At 42.1% G+C, this 21,022-nt stretch overlaps 1 protein-coding gene and 1 long non-coding RNA gene across 6 annotated transcripts in view; one reads left to right on the plus strand and one right to left on the minus strand.

Moving 5' to 3' along the window:
* The window catches only part of ltbp1 (latent transforming growth factor beta binding protein 1), a 432,638-nt gene that overhangs the window by 232,267 nt on the left and 179,349 nt on the right, over positions 1-21,022 (plus strand). For all 5 annotated transcript variants that reach the window (XM_059648686.1, XM_059648685.1, XM_059648688.1 and 2 more), the window contains 3 exons: positions 6,505-6,527; positions 8,497-8,587; positions 9,760-9,858. In XM_059648686.1, coding sequence (XP_059504669.1) covers positions 6,505-6,527; positions 8,497-8,587; positions 9,760-9,858 — 213 coding nt within the window. The remainder of the gene's footprint in view (positions 1-6,504; positions 6,528-8,496; positions 8,588-9,759; positions 9,859-21,022) is intronic.
* On the minus strand, positions 258-19,176 carry LOC132210018 (uncharacterized). Its single transcript, XR_009446173.1, has 3 exons — positions 19,120-19,176; positions 2,486-2,537; positions 258-558 (listed from the first exon to the last, which is right to left on the minus strand). It is a non-coding gene; the product is annotated as an uncharacterized LOC132210018 (long non-coding RNA).

Here is a 21,022-nt window from a genome sequence, read left to right on the forward strand (position 1 = left end):
TGTATTTTCTTTTTGGTGAAATCAGAAATTCTGTATACGTTGTTATGATAAGGTATGGAGGGGACATTCAGCTCCCTTCTTGGTCGGTTTCAACAAATATTTTTAACTTTTTTCAGCATGCCCATGTTTCACACTCTATTTAAGGATGTAGTTAAATCGAGCTTTCTTTAAATGAAAGAAAGAACAAATTTATTACCAACTAACTCCAAACCTGAGGAAAAAAAGTACTAAAAATGTGACATTAAATATACCCACAAACACAGGTAATAAATTTAAATGGGAGAACATCTGGTACAGGCAGGAAGAATAAAGGCAACACAGTCTAAAAGTTTTTAGACTCCTTGAGCTGTTAGAATTTTTGAGACCGCATTGTTTAATTGCTAACTTGTATCCTCAGTAATGATGAAGTTTAGTAGATATCTTCGGCTGATTCCCCAATTTCCTTTTCCATCAGGTATTGTCTTCTTAGATGTTGAAGAGTAGCGAGGGAGAGAGGCTTTCAGTTATTGTGGTTATCAATCCATCTTTAATTCTCTCTGCTCTTCTGCTTAAAGACAGCTGTTGAAATATAGTTCAGTCTGTATTTCTGAGTTTAGCTTCATTGATTTTCCAAATTGTATAACTTGCTAGCAAACCTTTCATATTCAATGTGGTATTATCATATAAGGGTGAATAAAGCAGGAGATATAGATCTGAACTTCTTGAAACCTGATTCAATTATTTGATTTCAATGTCTTTAGAGAACCTCAGTGCAGACATGTTCATTTATTTTGTTTTGATCTTGGAGCCACTCTGTATGTACAAATTAGTGAAATGGTGGGGCATGTCTGTGGTCGGGTGATCACGGCAGCTGTATTAATTCAGTACCTGTGCTTTTTGAAGAAACATTTTAGTCCATGTGTCTCAGGTATAACAGTCAGATGATGGTCATTAAAATTTGATCATCTGTATTTACCGCTGTATTAGCAATGTGGCATAAAATGTTGAAAGTTCGATGTTTTATGTGGCCTCAGTTGCATGAATGTTATCTCACAGCAAAAATTCTAGGCCCCTTTTGCCCACTGTTCTGTGGCCCTGCTTTTACCGAAAGTGGTAAATGTTTGAAAGTACTCAACGCAGGCTTATGCTGTAAAAGGGCGTGTCTTTATGTTTCCATCAATCGACTGCAAACTTAAAACTTTGCATGACATTTACCTTCTTGTCTGTTTTCTAGTTTGGAAAATGCTGCTGCCATTTTGGCACAATATTTTTTAAAGGAAGCTGCAAAACCTAACAAACAACCAGACTGCATGATGGAAATAAGCCCCGCAGTAAACTATTAACTGAAGATAAGAATTCCAACAGGGTCAAATATTTTAATGTTTTGGTTGATCCAATGAACAGCTGTTCTTGGAGGGGACCGGCATAGAAATTATCAACACAGCAGCAATGTTTAACAACATGCAAATATTTTGGGGGCATATCTGGGTGCATTTGCCTTTCCTTTTTAATATGTGGCTGCTTTGCAAAAGCAAAATCAATCTGCCCTGTTTTTAATTTTGTCCCTAATTTAGTTCTACCCCTTTTATTCCGGCCCCATCACTATGAATAGTTAGATATTCACACCTGTCCTCCTGTATTTTGTACTAGCAACGTTTCTCCATCTCTGATCTTAGACCATGAAGTAATCTAGTGAAGGAATGTGATATCCTGCCCAGCAGCTGATCAGTTGGGGCATTTTATTTGTGAAGGGTAAAGAGTCAGAGTGGCACAGTGGCTCACAGTGCCAGGGACCTGGGTTCAATTTAGCCTCAGACTTCTGTCTGAGTAGAGTTTGCACATTCTCCCTGTGTCTGCATGGGTTTCCTCCCACAATCCAAAGGCTAGGTGTATTGGCCATGCTAAATTGCCTGTAGTATTCAGGGGTGTGCACATTAGGTGGGCTATAGGGGGATGAGTCTGGGTGGAATGCTCTGAGGGCCGGTGTGGACTCCTTTCGCCAAAGGGCCTGTTTCCACACTGTAAGGATTCTATGATCTCTAAAGTTACAATTTTAACCTCAGCCATGTTGCAAACCTGTGGTTTGGAGAGATTCTGCAAGTGTTAGCAGTGGCACTTTTGGTTAAGGTATCTTTAAGTTTAGTGCTTCCCAATCTACTTATTTTGCTTTCGTCTCAGTTCCCTGAAATTGACAGCTATTGGAGCCACTCTGTAGGTACAAATTGGTGAAATGGTGGGGCATATCTTACATACTTATTTGTGTAACCAATGTTGTGTTGTCAAAGGCAGACTTGCATTTGTATAGCCTCCTTTGTAGCCTCACAGTGTCCCAATTCTCCTCATGGCTAGTCAACTTTTTTTTTGAAGTTGAGTCATGACTGTAGTAAGGTAGGAGGCGTTGTAGCCAATTTGTGCACAGTAAGCTCTCACGAACATATTGTTAAAATGATCAAATGATCTGTCTTTTAGTGATGTTGGTTGAGAGATAAATATTGAAGGAGATTACCTGGGGAGCTCCCCTGCTCATCATCACATTAAAGTTGTGGAATATTTGAAATCTGCACAAAGAATGCGAACATTACAAATTTGACTTTTCAATAGACAGTTGCCAAAGTATCACACAGGGCCATACGATAAATGCACAGTGTCTCAGTAAATGAAATCTTACACTTTGATTGCGAATTTGTGTAATGTATGGGAAAAAAATGCCTTTTTAAGACCAAAGGCATTGATACAGTCGTCTAACTCCAGGGTAAACATTTGGACAAACACTATGTACAGTAGTGGACACCATACATACAAAAGGATGTTAAAACGTTGGAATTTGTTCAGAGAACATTTTTCTAAACTAATCCCTATAATAAGCAAATTATCTTCTGAGGAAAGGCTAATCAAGCTCAGCCTGTATCCCCACGAGTTTAGAAGAGCGGGATATGACTTAATTGAAGCATATGAAGTCCTGAGGAAATTTCACTGGTTGGATGTTGAAAAGATGGTAGCTCCTGTGGGAGAACCTAGAACTAGGGGTCAAAGTTTAAAAAATAATGGGGGTTCAAGTTTAAGACAGAAATGAGGAAGCATTCTTCTGTCTGAGGGTTGTGAATCTTTTGAATTACTTTCCTCAAAAGACAGTGGATGAAAAATCTTTAAATATTTTTAAGGCAGAGTGAGTTGGATTCTTGATTACCAAAGGGATGAAAGAGTGTGGAGGGTATATATGAATGTACTGTTGAGGTTATAACTAGATCAGCCATGATCTAATGGAATGATGGGGCAGGCTCAAAGGGCCGAGTGGCCTGCTCTCATTCCTTGTTTGCATGGGATTGTCAGCCCTCTGTTTCTATTTTGATTGCATATTGGTACCGTAGAGTAACACGTTTTCCACCAACCTTTTATGAAACTTGGCTAACAATGTGCTAATGACCGAGTTACTTGTTTCTGTGTGGTGCAGATTGAGGGACAAATAATGTCCAGAATATCTAGGAGACCTCCTGTGCTCTTCTTTGAATTAATGCCATGAGATCTTTATATCCATCTGAGTAGGCAGGTGGAACCTCATCTTATCCAAATGACTGAACCTCCAACAATGCAGCACTCCCTCAGTGCAGCAGTGGACGGACCCACTTGACTTTTGTGCTCAAGCCCTAAACTGGGACAGAAACCTACAACCTCTTGCTTCAAAGAGCCTCCACTGTTACCCCAACTGTTTCATTGATCTGGATTTAGATATAATGGCTACAATATCAAATTTGCAAAGGCGGTGAGGACAGGGAGTGTGGTTAATTGTGAGAGTAACTCAGTAACTTCAGACAGAAAGACTAACTGAGGTGAGTTACTGACAAAAGCAGATGGAAATCAGATGCGGTTGAGTGGAGAGAAATGTCAGCTGGTGTATTTTGTGTGTAACAGCAGAGGAAATTGATGCAAAATTGTGGAAGTTTAAAAGCAGAGACACAGGGATTTGTACATCTAAATTCTAAAAGTGAGAAGTAAAACTGTGAAATAGTTTTCAAGGATCTAATAAATAAGAGTAGAGCAAACAAAGTAAAAGCCACAATGTTAAACCTATGAAATGAAAGAAAATATATGTTTGGGAACACTAGGGCAGTTAACTCAAACAGATATAGTTGTGAATGAAAGTTGCACATTTGGTAGAAAATAAATAAAGTAGGAGATAACAATAAAGTGAGAATTTTGTTCACCATGATGCAGCTAGATCTTTTGACCAAAAACAGAAGTTGCTGGAAAAGCTCAGCAGGTCTGGCAGTATCTGTGAAGGAAAAATTGCGTTAACGGTTAACGTTTTGGGTGACCCTTCCTCAGATCTTTTGACGTTGCGTCAAACCAGTGTTATCTGCAAGATAACAGCATTGCTGGCTATGCTGAAATTATTGAAATCTTGGAATCATATTGTATTATAAAGAGACTAGATTCATAGAGGGTGACTTTATTAATGTCATGTTGAACAGTTGCATGAAAGAAGAAATCTGACAAAGGGATACCAGGATAAACCTCCTATAATCTAAATAACTCCGATTGTCCAAAGCAAAAGTGAAAAGGAAATCAGCAGTTTGCTGGGTGTTACAGAATCCCCTAGAGCAGTGCAGCGAATCAGCGTCTTTGACCAATCAGTGTTAAGAGTCCCAACTATTGAGTGGAATTGGTATTCAATGTCAAAGCTGAGGTTTGAAACAGCCTAGAGATATTGAGAGAGTAGAATCACACTCAATGGGAGTAGAAGGAGATCCTATACAGAAAGAAATAGAAAGCAGGCAGGTTGTTCTCTCACTAAATATTTTTTACATGTTGTTTGCTCTGTAATTATTGATCAGGTGTATTGGTTGTGATTACAGTAAAAACAAATATGGAACATAACTAGACACACATGGTGTGGGGCTGGAGGAACACGGCAGGCAGGCATGTTTTGGGTTGGGACCCTTCTTCAGAAATAGGGAGCGTGCACAGAGCTCTAAAATAAATAGAGAGGAGGGGTGGGTCAAGGGAAGTAGGTGGGATGATGATAGTTAGATAGAGATAGGGAGTGGTTGAGATTGGTCAGTGGGATGGTGGGGTGGATAGGTGGGATACATGATGGGCAGGTTGTGTCAGGTCAAGGAGGTGGGGATGAGAGGGAGTGTTGGATGTGGGATGAGCCGGGGGTGGGGAGATTTTAAAGCTGGTGAATTCCATGTTTAGGCCATTGGGCTGTAGGCTCCCGAGGCGCAAAATGAGGCGCTGCTCCTCCAGTTTGTGGGTGGCATCATTGTGGCGCTGGAGGAGGCCCAGAATGGACATGTCACCCAGGGAGTGGGAGGGGGAGTTAAAATGGTTGGCAATCAGAAGGTGTTGTTGTTTGTTACGTACAGAGTGCAGATGCTCTGCGAAATGTTTGCTGAGCCTCCGTTTGGTCTCACCGATGTAGAGGAGGCCACATCGGGAGCAGTGGATACAGTAGACCAAGTTTACAGATGTGCAGGTGAACCCCTGTCTGATATGGAAGGTTTGCTTTAGGCCTTGGATGGAGATGAGGGGGTAGGTGTAGGGGCAGGTGTAGCACTTCCTGTGGTTGCAGGGAAAGGTGCTGGGGGTGGTGGGGTTGGTGGCGAGTGTGGAGCAGATGAGAGAGTCACGGAGTGAGCGGTTTGCCTGGAAAGCAGATACGAGTGGGGAGGGAAATATATCTTTGATTGTGGGGTCAGATTGCAGGTGATGGAAGTGGCGGAGAATGATGTGTTGGATGTGGAAATTAGTGGGATGGTATGTAAGGGCAAGGGGATTCTGACTTCATTTTAGTTGGGGTGAGGCATTTGAGGGCAAGAAGTGCAGGAAATGCAAGAGATGTGGTTGAGGGCGTGTTTGATCATCGACATGGAGTTAAGTTGCCTCTTTGAGGACACAACCTGTCCCATCTTCTCTCCCACCTAGCTGCCCCACTCATCCCACTGACCAACCCCCACCACTCCCTACCTGGACTCACCTATTACCATCCAACCGACTTCCCCAGCCCCATTCCTCCTCTCTATTTATTTCCCAGCTCCCTTCCCCCTCCCACATCTCTGAAGAAGGGTCCCGACCCAAAACATCAGCTTTCCTGCTCTTCTGATGCTGCCTAGCCTTCTGTGTTCCTCCAGCTCCAGACTGTGTTATCTCTGATTCCAGCATCTGGAGATCTCACTATACTCCTGTTGAACATAACTAGTTAAATTTTCGGCAATGTTTTAGTTTAGTCATGTACCATTTTGTGTTTTGATGTATGGGTTTTTTTTTAAGTTGGGAAGGAGTGTATTATCCGATAAGATGAGCAGTTTTGCTATCTTGCCTACTCTGCTGCTCTCTCGGGTGGATTTCTGTTTGCTTTTTAAAATCTTTTATTAGTCTAAAGTTCTCCAAAATCATGCATCGATCTGAAGTATACCACTTAATTTTCTATCATTTGAATTGAAACACTGCCTTTGTACATGTATCAATGTGAGAAAGCTGTACAATATTTCTGAATTAATCACTTTTTCAAACTCTTCATTCCAGTGGCCACCAGCACACCTGAACAGGTAGGCTATATGACTTTAATGTGATGATGTAATTACGGGTTGTTCAATATCAATGCTTTAGTTTACTAACTGCATCAGCTACACAGAGTTACGCTTGAAGATCTGTCCAACCCATTCTAGAGATATGGTGCCAATTGAATCCAAGGCAATAAGAACCCCACACACACACTGGGGATTACAGCCATCCCACAGTGAGAGGCCGAATGAGTGTGTGGCTGAGGGTTTTGTGAGCAGGGATCCCTCTGAGTGCATCCCCTGTGGAGACTGAAGCAGCAAATTATCCTGGAGGTTTGCTTTTATTCTCACACAAATACAACTGCTGACCATCAGATATTCTCAGAGGGACCTGGATGGAATTCTGCCCATCAGACATTTAAATGTCCCAGGTATATGTTCTGAACGTCTGCACAGGACAAAACATACATCAGATCCCAACATCTAGACACTCATTGCTTCTGCCACCGGGAAAATCTGACCAACGGTAGTTGATTTTCCTGAAACAGTCAGTCGTAACAAGCTATAAACTTCTGATGTAACACAGTGTGAAGCTGGAGGAGCACAGCAGGCCAGGCAGCATCAGGGGAGCGGGAAAGTTGACCTTTAGGGTCAGGAGCCATCATTTGAAATGTCAACTTTCCTGTTCCTCTGATGCTGCCTGGCCTGCTGCGTTCCTCCAGCTCCAGCATCTGCAGTTCTTGCTGTCTCTGATTGAGTTGTAAACTTCTGTTATAAGTTTAATAGTAACCTCCAGAACTCAAGGGAAAATGACTGTCACTGTTAGTTTAGTTAGTAAGTGCTGACAGTGCTCTCTGGTTTGTTCTTGAATCCCATGGGTTATGATCATTTGTTGCTATCCTGGCTGTCTCCAATTCCATTTGATAAAAACAGTGTGGCATGTCTTGAACCAGATGACCAAATACTCTTCAGTGCTGGGGTGTTAATTTGATTAACTCTGGATTGCAGAATGGAAATGTCCAAACCAAACTTCAGTACCAAATCCTGCAAGTGATGTTTGCGCACTGTACAGTTTAGGAAATCCTCACCCCCTCCAGAAAGAGAGTAGAGACAGAATAGGGGAGAGAGAGATATGGATGAAGGAGGGGAGAAAGGTTGTTGTGAAGGAGAGATAGAGGGACTCATGAAGGAGGAGAGAGCTCAAAGTACAAGAAGAAGAGAGCCCAAAGTTGGGAGGAAAAAGGAAGGAGAGAAAGACATGAGGGAAGGAAAAGCAAGAGACAGAAAAGAAGAAGAAATCAAAATTTGAAAGGGACAGCACCAGTGACCCGGGTTTGATTCCACCCTCCGGCAACTGTCTGTGTGGAGTTTTCACATTCCCCCTGTATCTGGGTGAGTTTCTCTGGGTGCGTCGGTTTCCTCCCACAATCCAAAAGTGTGCAGGTTAGGGTGGATTAGCCATGCTAAATTGCCCATAGCGTTCAGGGATGTGTAGATTAGGGGGATGGGTCTGAATGGGATGCTCTTGAGTGTCAGTTTGGACTCGTTGGGCCGAAGGGCCTGTTTCCACGCTGTAGGGATTCTGAGAAATGGAAAGTGTGGCAGGAAGGAATACAGAGGAGGAGGATAACAAGGCAACTATTCTGGAAGAGAAGAAATATTTGGATGAGGAGGGGAAACAAAAGTGCGATGCAGGATTGAGAGCAGTGAAGCAGGGCGAGAGTTAGACAACTCTGAAGGGGAAGAGAAAGAGAAGGACATAAGCAAAGAAGTTGTGAATGTCACAATCTGAGGAATCCAAAAAATAAAATTAAACAGACTGGGACATACAAGTAGCATTTAGTTGTAGTGCCTGATCTTAAGAGGGTTTTTTTTTTCAGATGTAGTAATCACAGGATGTGTCCACATTCTCACCCTTTCCTATAAAAATACTAAGTCTATGATACTAATGTTTCATCAAAATTTGTCTGCCCTTTAAAATGAAAATGTGACATCATCTTTTCATTGAATTTAGGAACTTGTAAAAGATGAGCGCGTTGTGGAATCTGGCCTGCCCCAGCTATCGCCCAGCATTACAACCATCCAGATAAACTCTGGCTTCCCTGGTATGTTCTCTTTATATCACAACCAAATATTACTATGCATTAATTCCATTCTCCCCCCCAACCCTGCTGTCTTCACAGCTGTAGCCATAGTAGATAAAGCAGTTGTTCTATTTGTGGTTTGTTGGATGCTTTTATCTGTTGATTATTGTCTGTATCAGGTGTTGACCTGTGTTTTGAACTCCATCAGAACCACGAATGTAACGTTCTACAATTGGATTTGATGGTGCTGTCAGTTTAAATAATTGCTAAATTTATTCTCCTCTCACACATTTCCTCAAGGCCCAGACACTATGGGTGCTGCCAGCACTAATTTCTGCTTGGGATGTGGCCAGTGTTTATTGCCTGTTCCTAAATACCCTCAAGAAAGGTGGTAGTGAACCACCTCCTCAGCTTCTATAGCCCAGACGAACCCAGATTGCAGCGTTTGTCACACTGTATGCCTTGCTAGGGCTTTTCAATCAGAATCACATGTATGATTCTGGCTTTGGAGTCTTGTGTAGGCCAGACCAGATAAGGACAGCAGATTTCCTGCTCCAAAGATCAGATGGGTTTTTAATGACCATCTGCCAGCCTCATGATGACTGTTTCTGAGACTGGCTTTTTAATTCCAGATTTATTAATCAGCTGCTGTGGTGGGATTTGAACCCATGGCACTGGAGTATTCATCCAGGTCTCTGGGTTACTAACTCAGTAACATATACCATGATGAGGCTGCTCCCATTCTGTGCTCTGATCTGTCCTTGGCGGGAATCTTGTTTGGGTGCATATTGTAAGAAGGCTTCTTTCCCTGCAACATTTTTCTTTTGTCTTTGCATGATTGTCCCAGTCAGAACCTTAAAAAAAGGTTATGGGGAGAAAGCAGGATTAGGCTATTAAGTTGGACAATCAGCTGCGATTGTGATGATTGGTGGAGCACACTTGAATGGCCGAATGGCTCCTCCTGCTCCCGTCTTCTATGTTTCCATGTCTAAATAGCCCTCATACTCACCCTCACCCCTAAGCCTGATACTGACTTTGACTATAACCTGTGAGAGTATGTTTCGAACTCTCCTGCCCATTGAATCTACCGCCCTTAGTGAATTTAAACTGCACTTAATTAAAAGTAAAAATAAACTGCCACACTACTTTATGTTTTGACGTTTAAATTTTCTTTCGTTCTTACTTTATAACAGAAGTGGTGGAAAAAACCTCTCCCCCGAACCCGGTCCACATTGCTCCAGATGTGTCTACTTCCAGTCTGACCCATTTCATTGCATCTACTCAAGTCGCAGGTACAGTAAAAGCAAGTGGCAGAATTTACTCAGGGGCTCTTCGTGATCAACCACCATAACTTTCTGCAGGAGAGTCCAGATACCCTGGGATTTCTGCTTATCTGGTGCTCGAGTTATGTTGCAGTAGCCACAGATTCTTTGTTCCTTTGTGTTGGAATATCAACCACCGAAATAAAGAGTCTTGATCTAGGTGACTTGTACTATCAGCGTTAGTTTAGACCACTTCTGAAAATTTCATTTCCTTGAACATTCCAGTTTTACCAGTGAGGACTATGATCTGACAATAATGTAAAATTTACAAACTGTCAGAAATGGGGAAAGGCTATTGGAATGATGAAATCCTCTTCAGAATGAAAACTTCTAGATCACAACTTCATCTGCTTCCCATCATATTCCTCAATTCAATTTCTTAGAAATAGCTCCAATTCTTTCTTGAATTAATTTAAAGTACTTCAATGGTCAACCCTGGTAATTATTCAACAATCCATTGCCCACTGGGTTAAAAGATTCAACTAAACTCCTTTCTTTGTGCTAATTCTCTATTTTATTCTCACGGTATTAAAGCTTTTTCACAAAGCGGAAATACATCGGATGATATGAATTGCATGATAAGGTTATATTTTAGGTAATTTTCAAGGAATGAATGAAAGCCAGTCATTTTGCTTAGGGTGAAAATCAATAAATTTATGTATTTACTCACAGTTGACATAAGGCCATATGCATTAGAGAGAGCTAATTAGTTATGTACAGCTTGAGGGCACCAATCTACAAGTTTGAGATAGGGTGAGGAGGCATAACTGTGTGACTGACCAGAGCTGTTACAGGGAGTGAGCATGTGTTGTTATATCATTCTTCATCACACTCTAGCCCTCTAGTGAACTCAATTAACTGACTATCACCAGCATCAATCCCATAGACTGCTGTAAACCGTGTTTTCACTTAGAAGTCACACAACACTAAAACAGACGTTTTGTTCCAGACACCTCCATCTGACCTAGTCCCATTTGCCAGCATTTGGCTCATATGTCTCTAAGCCCTTCCCATTCCTGTACCTAGACAGATGCCTTTTAAATGTTGTAATTGTACCAGCCCCCACCACTTCCTCTGGCAGCCCGTTCCACATCCTCTGTGTGCAAAAGTTACCCCCCAGGTCCTTTTCAAATCTTTCCCCTCTCACCTTGAACCTACGCCCTCTAGTTTTGGGACTCCTACACCCTCAAAAAAGACCGTGGCTATTCATCCTAACCGTGCACCTCATGATTTTATAAACCTGTATGAGGCCACCCCTCAGTCTCCAAAGAAAATAGCCCCAGCCTATTCAGCCTTTCCTGATAACTAAAGCCATCCAATCCTGGCAACATTCTTGTAAATCTTTTCTGCACCCTCTCAAATTTAACAATATTCTTCCTGCAGAAGGGCGACCAGAACTCGAGACAGCTGTGACCAGGACGTTGTAGGGTATCGTAAGAACAAGGTTATGGTTGGGTGTTACAGCTTCTGCTGGTATACAAAAGTGGCGTCACCAGTGTCCTGTTCAGCCGCAATTCCTATACTCAATGTTCCGACCACTTGTATGTGACGTTTCTCCCTCGCCCATTGCTGGGATTTTGGGCACACTAAGGAAATGATTCGGTTTTCTGAAAGCAGTAAATCAGTGAAATTCATGTCACATTATAAAAGACGGGTGACTTGAACAAGGTTTATTTCTAAAAGCAAGACATTCAGAAAGGAATGAAATAGATTAGCAAAGTTCAGGCAAAATGATTGTGACTTATGACAGCGCTAACATCAGTTGGCTTGCTGATAAACTCTGGGTTGTATCATTTTGACATGATTTTTCATCTGTCTCCCAATTATTATTGTAAACATAGATGAAGGAGAATTGTAAGCTGTGAGCAAAAGTGAAGAAAGGGTTACTTTTTAACACTGTTATGAAACTTCAAATTAGGTCTTGGTATGTTAATTTTTACAATTAAAAAAAAGTGGTCTGTTTGCTTTTAAAGCAAGTTTGAGTATTCCAGCTCTCATTATTTTCTCTCTGCAGCTAAACAGGTGAAGGATGTTTAAAGCAAGTCTGACTCTATTATCGGAAACAGGATTACTAAAGTAATTAAATTAGTATAGTAGATTTAGTTTCCTATTAAACATTCTCAGCAATGTTTATTTAAAGATTAGATTGATTCTTACAAAGTTTCCTTCTGTATTTAGGTGTTTGCAAATTACTCTTGACTAGTAAAGTTAAAACTTGAGACAGCTGTGACCAGAACATTGTAGGATATTGTAAGGACAGGGTTATTATTGGATGTTACAGCTAGTGCCTAGTGAAATATTCCACAGATTGCAGAAGCAACTGCTGTTTGACTTGGAGGGATTGGAGTCTTGTTCTGTTTAACACATTATTTATGGAGCCCAGACAGCTAATTTTTCAACGATATGTGGCCCTTCAACAGCACTGTCTGAATCACACAGAACCAAGTAATAAACTCATTTCAATCTTTCCACAACTGCTGTTGACCCTTCTGCTGTCGTTAAATTGCCAGATTGCGTATCCAACATCCAACAGTGGATGAGCAGTTATTTCCTCCTGTTCATTAGTAGAATACCATATCCACTGACTTTGGACTACCTCCAATCTCTATTCAACTCCTTGCTAACTGTTTGAGGATAGATCAGACAGTTTTCAACCTTGGGTTCATTTTAGACAGTGAGTTTATGACTCCATATCCCTAAGATATCACTAAGACATTAAGCCAGCCTATTTCCGCCTTGATAACATCAGTTGACAGGGCCCTTGTCTCAGCTCATCTAGTGGTAAAACCCTCACTCGTGCCTTTGTTACCTCTAGAATTGACCATTTCGACGCACCAAAAGTTAGCTTCCCACAAGCTGCCCTCTACAAACCCAAGGCCAACTGAAACATTTGTCCTCAGGTGTTATTTTGCACCAAGTCGCATTCATCCAATCATCCTTGCGCTCGCTAATCTACATGGTTCTCCTCTTCAATTAAAATCCTTTTTTGGAGTTTGCTTCTCCCTATCTCTGTATTCTCCTCCAGTCCTGTAGATCTCTGAGATATTTGCACTATCCTGACAGTGACCTCTTGAGCATACCTGGTTATAATTACTGCACCATTGGTGGCCACATCTTTAGCTGCCTTAGCTCTGGAATTCCCTCTCTAAGCTGGTTTGAAGAATGTCCTTCCTCCCGATGGCTGTGGTAACCTCTGCAAATTCAGTTTGGATGACACAACTCAGATGAGGGGTCACACGTGGGCTCCCTGCAGTTAGTGTTTGGCATTATTGTTCAGAGAGACCAGGAAGATGGCTGCCATGGGAAATGGAAATGTCAGAGTAGAGAACATACTAGCACTCCCTGGAAAAAGTGCAAGAGCAAAGTAGCATGGGATTCACTTTTCCCTTGATTGTGTTATGCCTACCAGCGAGAGAATGACAGTGATAGTTGGGATTGAGTGTTTTAGGGTCGGTTAGTGAATGGTTATGTTATGATTCGGTGCCATTTTGCACGCTATTAACCCGATTCAGAAACTTGAATTTATGCTGCCAATGATTTTTTGATCCATTTTGGTTGCAGTCTCTGGGGCATTGCTGGCCAGAATATCTGACCTGTGGTTCCAAGGCATGAGCCCTCCTGTTACTGGTTCTGATTTGTACAATTAACTAAGGGCAGTGGGAATGGGAAACTTCTCTAAGTCATCTCTGTTACATTTGTTACATGATAAATACTTCCACTGAAATCTCATCCAATTCACTCATTGAACTTACGCCACTCAATCCAGCTTCAGCAAGTATTTTGGCACTGGTCTGATCTTGAATATTATTTTTGTAGATGCACAGCAGGAGGAATCATATTCATAACAGTGCAGTTAGCCAGTGAGCGTGTACTGTAAATATTTGTTCTGGAGTTGGTCAAATGAAAGTAAAAATACGTTTGGGTTCAGCAAATTAGCACCCCATTAGAATCGCTTGCGGTGTTGTGACCAAGGGTAACAATGTGTGATGAGGAACTTAGTGATGTTTTCCTAGGTTGTTGGTGGTGTCAGCTTTAGTGTTCTGACCAAAGATATACACTTGTTCCCTTCACAAGTCACAGTGCAACAATTGTCATGCTTCAGGTTCCAACATATTCCACTTTGCAAACTCTCCGCTGAGAACCTGCGTGGAGCACGGTTGTTACCTTTTCACTGAGAGCACAGATGACCCTGTCTGACTTAATTCTTTTTAACATGTTGGCCATGTGGCTATATGTGTCCGATCTCCAATCAATGCCAGGGATATTTGTTGACCCACAGGTTTTTGGGGGGGCTGTGGAATTTGTTACCAATACCTCTTACTCTGACATTGTTCCACTGGTCACGAATACAGGAGGGACCAATTTGTAACCGATGACCTCCTGAATAATGTCACTTCCTCTTCCTGCTCTTGGTAATGAGCACAAGACTTGCTCAGTTCAAATTGAATTTGAAAGGTCAAGGCCCTCATGTCAAATATTAGGCTCAGAAATGTTTTTTTTTTAACTTCCTTCCGCGTCTCAGCCCTAATTGTATTACCACTGCCAGTGAAAGTGCTGGAGCTGGATGACTTCTCAACTTGAATTTTTTTGGAAGCTAAACATTTATGTGGACTGGCTTTTTTCTCCCTGCTGGGCCATGTAGGATCACTAGACCCAAAATTCTGATTCTGTTTTCTCTCCACATGCTGCCAGGCCTGCTCTGTTTGTCCAGCAGTTTCTGATTTTTGTTCCATGTTGAGGCATCGGCTATTAAGGGCAGTCATGAGGTAAAATGCCTTCACTCAGATGTTTATGAATCTTTTGGAACTCTACTCTGAAGGGCTGTGACTGCTCAGTCATCGAGTATGCCCAAGACAGAGGGTGAGAGATGATGGGCACTAAAAGGATCGATCGATATAGGTTGGGAATAGAGAATCTGCCAAGACCATATTGAAAGGCAAAGTGGGTTTCAGTAGCCATTTAGTCTACTGCAGCTCTTCGCTCATCTATTTCTATTTCGCTTGTAAAATGTGGAAGATCACCAGCTTTCAGGTGGAGCACCTACAAAGAAATTAGATTCCCTCGCACACCAAACATTGCCATCTGCTCTAAAGGGCACCTGTGTACACTGTGCAGCAAAGGGTCCATGCCTGGAGCTATGTACTGGAACATAGCTGCAGCCCTTCGCAAACAGACTGTAGGAGATTAGTACCTTGTAGTGACCGAAAGAAAGACAAGCTTCACTCAACATCTCCTTCAATTCAGTCACTAACTCGAGGGCTAACTGATGGAGTACTTGTTTGTCTTTCTGCTGCCTGGTGCTTGAGTATTTGCTGCTGTTTAATCCTCCACTGATTGGTTGAAATGCCTTTTCTTGCCTTTGTTTGTTTTATTAAAATGAAATAGCTTGCATTTATCCAAATTAAACTCCATTTGCCATTCTTCAAGAATTGATCAAGATCTCCTTATAATCTTAGATAACCGCCTTCGTTGCCCACTATACCACCAATCCTGGTGCAATCTGCATTTTCAGATGATCTGGAAATGTTTTGATATTTTGCCTCACTATTGCAATATGTTTTAATTTCTCCTCTCCTTTTACACCTTTCATCCTCCACCACCAGATGTGCTGCAAGAGCTGTCTGACCTCATTTTGCCCAATTTGCAGGTGCGAAACCCAGGCAAAAAAAATTTTTGTCGGGCCTGTGCCCCTTCCCCAACGGTCCTTCAATTTTGTCAATGACAATTGGATCCCCAACGGTAATAAAAATGCCAGGGCATTTGAATAAACAGCCATAGAGTCAGACAGCATGGATACAGATCCTTCAGTCCAACTAGTCCACGCCAGTCATGTTCCCCAACTAAACTAGTCCCACCTGCCTGCGCTTGGCCCATATCCCTCCAAACATTTTTTATTCATGTACTTATCTAAATGTCTTTCAAAAGTTGTCACCGTACCTGCATTCACTGCTTCCTCATTCCACACGAGAAACACCCTCCATGTAAAATAATTGCCCCTCATTCTTTTTTAAATCATTCCCCGTCACCTTAAAATTATGCCCCCTAGTTTTGAAATCCCCCACCCTAGGAGAAAGACACTTGCTAATCACTTTATCTATAGCCCTCACAATTTAATAACCCCCAATAAGGTCACGTCTGAATTTCCTATGCTCCAGCTTCTTCTCATGACTCAAGCCCTCCATTCCCAGCATCATAAATCTCGGCTGAACCTTCTCCAGTTTAATAATATCCTTCCGATAACTGAGCAACCAGAACTGGACACAGTACACCAGAAGAAGCCTCACCAACATCCTGTAAAACCTTAACATAACATCCCAACTCCTAATGTCTGAGCAAGTGGATTAAATGCCCTCTTAACCACCCCATCTATATGCGATGTGAACTTCAAAGAAATGTGTACCTAAACCCCTAGGTCTCTCTGTTCTATAACACTGCCCAAGGCCCTACTTTTAATTGTAAAGGTCTTGCCTTTGTTTGTTTTATTAAAATGAAATAGCTTGCATTTATCCAAATTAAACTCCATTTGCCATTCTTCAAGAATTGATCAAGATCTCCTTATAATCTTAGATAACCGCCTTCGTTGCCCACTATACCACCAATCCTGGTGCAATCTGCAAACTTACTAACTATACTTTCTAAATTCTCAACTAAATCATTTATATAAATGACAAACAAAAGTGGACCCAGCACCAATCCCTGTGGAACACAGCTGGTCACAGACTCCAGTTGGAAAAACAGCCCTCTATCATTACTCTCTATTTCCTGCTGTTAAGCCAATGTTGTATCCAATTGGCCAGCTCATCCTTAATCCCATGAGATCTAACTTTACTAATTAGTCTACCATGTGGAACCTTATCAAAGGATTTACTAACTACAGCTCTACACTCGTCAATCTTCTTGGTTACCTCCTCAAAAAACTCAATCAAATTCTTTAGGCCCGAAACGTCAGCTTTCGTGCTCCTGAGATGCTGCTTGGCCTGCTGTGTTCATCCAGCCTCACATTTTATTATCTCAAATTCTTGAACTTCTTGTTTCATAAGTACTGTAATGTTCAGCATTTAAGGACTTGTCTCTGAAATTGGTGAGAGACAGACAGAGTTGGCTCTGACTGAGCACTGACTATCATTTCAGACGAGACACAGTCACACCATTGCCTTTACGTGGACAACGCAGACAATCATGGCATCTGGGTGTCATGCATATGAGACCTTAGCCCAATTTCCAAGGATCCAAGGCACACCGTGATGTTTTTCTGATGTGCCTTACTCTCAAAATTTGGCACTAACTAATTTTCTCTTCCCAACTCTGAGTTTGAGACTGAAGTTGGAAACAAGTGGGAAAATGAGAGAGGAAAATGAAATGCTCCTTGCAATTACATAGAACAGAGGACAATACAGCACCGGAATGGCCCTTCAACCTGTGCTGATGTGCCAAACATGGTGCCAAATTAAACTAATCCCTTCGGCCTGCCCTTGGTCCATACCCCTCCATTCTTTGCTTATTCATGTGCTTATCAAAAAAGTCCCTTAAATGCCCCTATTGTATCTGCCTGCACCATCACCCCGGCAGCCCGTTCCAGACTCCTACCAGTCTCTGTGTAAAATAAACTTGTCCCTCATATGTCCTTTCAACTTTCCCCCTCTCACCTTAAGTGCATGTCTAATAGACATTTCAACTCTGGGAAAGAGATTCTGACCATCAACCATAATTTCCTAGATTTTTATCAAGTCTCTTCTGAGACTCCGCTGCTCTAGAGAAAGTAGCCCGAGTATTTCTAGCCTTTCCTTTTAGCTCATATCCTCTAAACCAGGCAGCATCCTGGTTAACCTCTTTTGCACCCTCTCCAAAGCTTCCACATCCTTCCTATAATGTGGTGTAAGTGTGGCCTATCCAAAGTCTTATAAAGCTGCAATATGACATCCTGACTCTTGTACTCAGTTCCCTGACCAATGCCATACACCATCTTTACCATCCTACCTACTTGAGTGGCCACTTTCAGGGAACTATGAACTTACAACGCAGGATCCCTCTGTACATCAATGCAGTTCAGGATCCTGCTATTAACTTTTCCTTAACATTTGATTTCCCAAAGTGCATCATCTCATGCTTACTTGCCTTTAATTCCATCTGTCATTAACCAATCTTTGTGTTGTCTGCAAACTTAGTAACCCATCCATCTACATTTTCAGCCAAGTCATTTATATATATCACAAGCAACAGAATTCCCAGCACTGGTCCCTGCAGAACACCACTAGTCACGAAACTCTAGTCTGTAAAACACCCTTCCACCACTACCCTCTGCCTTCTATGAGCAAGCTAATTCTAAATCCAGGTGGCCAAGTCATCATGGATCTCATGCATCGTGATCTTCTGGATGAGCCTACCATGTGGGATCTTGTCAAAACCTTACTAAAATCCATGAAGACAACGCCCATTGATATACCTTCATCAATCACCTTTGTCACCTCCTTGAAAAATTCAATCTATTTAGTTATACATGACCTGCCCTGCACAAAAGTATCCCTAATAAGTGCTTAAATCCTGTCCCTAAGAATTCTTTCCAGTAGCTTCCCAACCACAGATGTGGGATTCACTGGCATGTAGTTTCCTGGATTATCCCTATTTCCCTTCTTGAATAGAGGAACAATATTAGCTACTCACCAGTGCTCCAGGACCTCTCCAGTGGCTAACAAGGATACAAAGATCTTGTCCCCAGCAATCTCCTCCTTTGCCTCTCTCAGTAACCTGAGGTAGGTATCATTCGGCCCAGGGAATACTTATTACCTTAATGCTCTTCAAGAGACCCAACACTACTTCTTTCTTGATCTGACAATGCCCCAGCATATCAGCATGCTCCACACAACTCTTACTATCCTCCATACCCTTCTCATAGATGAATATCGATGCAAAGTACTCGTTTTGGATCTCACCCACATTCTCTACCTCCAAGCACAAGTTCCCTCCTTTATCCCTGAGTGGTCTTTCCTTCTCCCTAGTTATCCTTTTGTTTTTAATGTATCTATAGAATGCCTTGGGATTCTCTTTAACCTTATTTGCCAAGGTCATTTCATAGCACCTTCTTACTCTCCTAATTCCCTGCTTGAGTTCTTCCCTGCTTTCTTTATATTCCTCATGGGAACTGTCTAAGTTTAGTTTCTTAAATGTAACATCTGCTTCTTCTTCCCTTTTGACTAAATTCACAGCCTCCCTCATTAGTCAAGGATCCCTTACCTTGTCATCCTTGTGCTTTCTCCTTACTGGAACATGCCGGCCCTGAACTCTGATCAGTCAGTCTTTAAACCACTCCCACATGTCAAACATGGACTCGCTTGATAACAGCTCCTCCCAATTAACACTCCCTAGCTCCTACATAATACTGACGTGATTTGCCCTCCCTCAATTGCTGCAAGGTCCTGACTTATTGTTGTTAATAACTATCTTAAAACTGTAGGAATTGTGAACACTGTTTCCAAAATGCCCTCCCACTGAAAGGTCAGTCATTTGGCCAGGCTGATTAGCCATTACAGGGTACAGTATGGCTCACCCTCTTGTCAGGCTATTGATGCACTGTTTCAAGAAACCCTCTTAGATGCACTTAGATTCAGCCCCATCTAAACCTCTTGTTCTTAGGGAGACCCAGTCAATATTAGGAATGTTAAATGCACCCACAATGACATCCCTGTGTTATTGCATCAGTTATGGCTGCTTCAGCCAGTGTTTAAAATGCACAGTAAGCTGGAACTGAACTTCTACCTGAAGAGAAATGTTGGCCAGGAATGGGCACAACTTTCTCCAGGGTTGGGTACAGGGTTTGGGGAACAAGCTGATGAAAACCTCTTCCTGCTAGTGCTCTCATTGAGTATGAAAACTGCTGGAAGGTGAATAACTGGCAGAGATTGTGGTGACAGCAAAATCTATGGCAACTAGTGAGAGAAAATTGGCCAAAATTAGAAACAGATTGTTTCACAAGAGCCTAAGAAATTGGAGAAGAAGTGGAGAACTGTTCCAGAGAGTTGGTGTGATGGGTCAAAAGGCCACTCTCTGTACTGTAGAATTTGTCAAAGTGAGTCTCGGTGCATTCGGAGTGACGATGGGGAACAACATAGCTGAGCCTTATCGTGGCTTTGTCTGATACCCACGGTTTCCATCAAGGCTTACAGGATAACAATCCAGAGTGGAATAATTGGCCAATTTCTCCCCCTCCCTTATCCAAGGGCAAAGGACCATTGGATTCCTGCTACAATCTGGGATGAAATCAGCTTACACCAGGAATGTGATTGAGGGCGGGGAAGAATTCCATGCTCACTACCTGCATGGAACTCTTGGACTAGCCCATGCCAGTGGAAGCGTGGACCCAGGCGTGATGGTGAGCTGAAATGTTGTTAAAAGAGCATCAAGACAGTAATGGTCTTTGCAGATCTCAGGCTGAGTTACAACAGCTGCCCTCCAGCACTAACAGCTCCTACTCTCAATGGGATCTCCTCCCAAGCACTCTCACCACCACGCTTTCCCAACTCCTGCCCGCTCATCCAGCTCTACATCTTGTTATCTCAGATTCTCCAGGATCTGCAGTCTCTCTTATCTCTCCTGCCTGTTCCTGTACTCCCATCATTCCCATTGATGAGAGGTCGTGACTGATGTGTTCTGTAACTGTTAGCCCTGGTCACATATACACTGTTCTTGCTGAGAACAAGAATCAGAAGAGTTATCCACAGGGCAACAAAATTCATTACACTGCTATTGCTGACACATATTTGCTCTGGGCTTTATCTCTTACTTGCATTGTTGACTAACTATTTTCCTGAAAACGTATAGCAAAAGCAATTCACGATGGAGCCGATACCTTTCGAGAAGAATAACACATGACATGATGTCACTGATTTCATCATTAAACTCTCTTAAAGATACCTCTTTGTCTGATTATTGATACATGGAAATCATGGATACATGCAATATCATAAATACATGTAATATCATTTACACCTGCAATGCCATAGGGATCTGTAATATCACAACAGAGACAGTATTCAAGCCTCAAAATGGAGCCACAATGACAAAACGCTTGGGGGGCACTGCTCTGCAGTTGCTGTCAACTGGGTTGTAGCAGTAAAAGCCAAAAGAGCTGTGGATGCTG

This window comes from Stegostoma tigrinum, chromosome 9 (genome assembly GCF_030684315.1).
Source record: "Stegostoma tigrinum isolate sSteTig4 chromosome 9, sSteTig4.hap1, whole genome shotgun sequence".
Taxonomy (NCBI): domain Eukaryota; kingdom Metazoa; phylum Chordata; class Chondrichthyes; order Orectolobiformes; family Stegostomatidae; genus Stegostoma; species Stegostoma tigrinum.